Genomic DNA, 3,172 nt, shown 5'->3' on the forward strand with positions numbered 1-3,172 from the left:
TTTTTTGGAGACGGAGTCTCGCTCTGTCGCCCCGGCTGGAATGCAGTGGCACGATCTTGGCTTACTGCAAGCTCCGCATCCCAGGTTCATGCCATTCTCCTGCCTCAGCCTCCCAGGTAGCTGGGACTATAGGCACCTGCCACCACGCCTGGCTGATTTTTTTTGTTTTGTTTTGTATTTTTAGTAGAGATGGGTTTTCACCATGTTAGCCAGGATGGTCTCGATCTCCTGACCTCGTGATCTGCCCGCCTCGGCCTCCCAAAGTGCTGGGATTACAGGCATGAGCCACTGTGCCCGGCCTCCTGGTAGAGATTCTTATGCTTCTAGACCAGGTGAAGTTTTATTGAGCAATTTCTAAGTGCCCAGCAACGTTCTAAGAATTCTTATGATCTTGGATCTTCATAAGCTGCCTTAAAGCGTGCCCATTACACAGGCAGGAACATTGAGTACCACGGAGAAGAAAGTAGCCAAGAAGCAGGTAAGTGGACGAATTAAGGGAAAGCAGTTGAGCTAGATGCTGGGGGCATGGAGTGGGGTGTGGTTGACACAGCCCTGCCCCCAGGCCAAAACTCACTGGACAAGGGGGTCACCTGACCCTAGGTGGGCCATTCATCATCTGGCCATGCTTTAGGGCTTGGGGCCCCAGGAAGTTCCAGGAAGGAGTCCCAGGGGCCCAAAGGGAGGCTGCCAAGCGGCAGCTCCTAAGGAAGGCCGGTGGGGTCAGGGAGAGACGAGGGCAGAGGAGGGGTCCAGATGAAATAGGGAGGGGCAAGGGGGCCTCCTTACAAAGGCTCCTGCTGTCCCCTCACCTGGACTCTGCCTCCCATCTATGCTAGAGCCAGACCCCCTACCCCAGGAAGCCCCCATCCCACTATCACACCCTACTCTGCACTTTCTGTCTGCTCGGCACCTCGCTCCGATCCCCCCGGGTGCCCAGCAGGGTCCCGTGTGCACATCTGGTCTCTTCCTGACTATAAACTCCTGTGGCTCAGGGAGACCTCCCTCCCCTTCCCCAGCCCACTACTCACTTCCCCACGGCAAACGCCGTGACCCCAATGGTCAGGTTCAGTGGGTGGTAGATGTGCTGCAGAAGCTCTGGGTTGAAGGTTCCCTCGGAGACGATGGGCGCTAACCAGGGTGTGAGTGTCAGCAGCTGTGTGGGCCTGGCAGCAGGGGGGCCGTGGGCACTGAGACCCTCCCCTGTGAAAGCCTAAGTCTCCTCCCAGCCCTGGCTCTCACAGTGTGACCGGGGCAGCTTCGTCCCCATCTCTGGGCCTCCCTTTCCTCACATGGAAGGTGAGAATAATGACAGTCACCTCCCAGCAGCGTTGGGAAGAGCAGGAGTTAACGCACACCAAGGAGGAGCCTGGCATTGTCCATGTGTGCCGAGCCCCTAATAAGTGAGGGTCGTTAAAAAGGGCAAGACAACATTGTTAAGAACAATGGCCCGAGCACCTACTGAGTGCAGACACCGCAGATGTTACAGTACCTCTCATCTGCTCCTCCAACCTCCAGGGAGCTAGGTACTATTATCCACCTGCACAGAAAAAGCTCAGAGCAGTTGGGTACCCTGCCCAAGGTCACACAGCCCAGGTCCCTGACTCCCAGCCCTGTGTCTTTCCACAGTCCCTAATTCTCTGGGCCCCAAGGCCACCCTGATATTGGCACCTCCACTACCCCAACTTATAAATCAGAGCTCTTTCGGCCCCTCCCTCCACCCCCTTCAGGCCTCTCCATGACACCTACCTGTGCTCCAGCAGCTTGGGCTGGGGGTACTGTGACCTGCAACCAAGAAGGACCAGTGGTGGAGGGGAGCCACCACCCTCAAGGCCACAAAAGGGGAAATGCCAGTCTCCTTACCATGCCACGGGCTGGAGTGGCTTCTCCCTCTTGCAGTGCAGCTTCATGTTGCTGGTGGCAGAGGCAAGAAAGAGCCATCGTCATGGGACTGGGGACAGAGATACTCAGCACAGGAAGAAGGAGGAGTCAGAGGCCCCTGCGGGCGGGCACCTGGGGTCCATGCAGGCTCCCTCTGACCTTCCCCCACAGCCCCACCCGACTTTACAGAGGAGCTGGGGACCCTTGCAGAAGTGATCTGTCCAGGGTTGTTGAGAGAGTGAGTGACAGGGCAGTGACTCGAACCCAGTGCTGCTTAGTCCCAAGGCTGATGCTTTTCCAACCATGTCGCTCTCGTTGTCGGAGAGAAGGTTTGAAAAGCTGCAAAGGGCCGGGCACGGTGGCTCACGCCTATAATCCCAGCACTTTGGGAGGCCGAGGCAGGTGCATCACGAGGCCAGGAGATCAAGACCAGCCTGGCCAAGATGGTGAAACCCCGTCTCTACTGAAAATACAAAAAATTAGCCGGGCATGGTGGCGGGCGCCTGTAATCCCAGCTACTCGGGAGGCTGAGGCAGGAGAATCGCTTGAACACAGGAGGCAGAGCTTGCAGTGAGCCAAGATCACACCACTGCACTCCAGCCTGGGTGACAGAGCGAGATTCCGTCTCAAAAAAAAAAAAAAAAAAGCAAGAAAAGCTGCAAAGGCCTGGTGATTGGGACCTCGGGTGAGCTAATTAACCTGAGCTCACTGTAATGGTCAGTTGTATGTGTTAACTTGGTTAGGCTGTAGTATCCGGTTTCTCAAACACAAGTCAAAGTGTTGCTGTGAAACTTTTTTTTTTTTTTTTAAGAGACAGGGTCTTGCTCTGTTGCCCAGGCTGGAGTGCAGTGGTACAATCATAGCTCATTGCAGCCTCGACCTCCTGGGTTCAAGCAATCCTCCTACCTTAGCCTCCTGAGTAGCTGCACCTGCCAGGCACTCATTACCACCCCCGGCTGATTTTTTAAACTTTTGTAGAGATGGGGTCTTGCTGTGTTGCCCAGGCTGGTCTGTGAAAGTATTCTGTAGATGTGATTAACATTCTATATCAGTTGATTTTATGTAAAAGAGAGTATCTTAGACAGCCTGGGTGGGACTGATCCAATTGGTTGAAAGGCCTTAAGAACAGAACTGGTGGCCAGCCCAGGTAACTCACACCTATAATCCCGGCACTTTGGGAGGCCGAGGTGGGCAAAGCACTTGAATCCAGGAGTTCAAGACCAGCTTGGGAAACATGGCAAGTCCTCGTCTCTACAAAAACAACAAAAATTAGCTGCGTGTGGTGGTGTGCCCC

At 54.8% G+C, this 3,172-nt stretch overlaps 1 protein-coding gene across 2 annotated transcripts in view; it reads right to left on the reverse strand.

Moving 5' to 3' along the window:
- The window catches only part of GBGT1 (globoside alpha-1,3-N-acetylgalactosaminyltransferase 1), a 10,044-nt gene extending 8,081 nt beyond the window's left edge, over nt 1-1,963 (reverse strand). Inside the window, exons 1-3 of one of the 2 annotated variants that reach the window (XM_011984672.1) lie at nt 1,861-1,963; nt 1,747-1,782; nt 1,029-1,163 (exon numbers count right to left, since the gene is read on the reverse strand). In XM_011984672.1, coding sequence (XP_011840062.1) covers nt 1,029-1,163; nt 1,747-1,782; nt 1,861-1,907 — 218 coding nt within the window. In that variant the 5' untranslated portion in view covers nt 1,908-1,963. The remainder of the gene's footprint in view (nt 1-1,028; nt 1,164-1,746; nt 1,783-1,860) is intronic. The other variant, XM_011984673.1, reaches the window with a different exon arrangement.
- Between the last annotated feature and the right edge of the window lie 1,209 nt (nt 1,964-3,172).

This window comes from Mandrillus leucophaeus, unplaced genomic scaffold, assembly GCF_000951045.1.
Source record: "Mandrillus leucophaeus isolate KB7577 unplaced genomic scaffold, Mleu.le_1.0 Scaffold271, whole genome shotgun sequence".
Classification (NCBI taxonomy): domain Eukaryota; kingdom Metazoa; phylum Chordata; class Mammalia; order Primates; family Cercopithecidae; genus Mandrillus; species Mandrillus leucophaeus.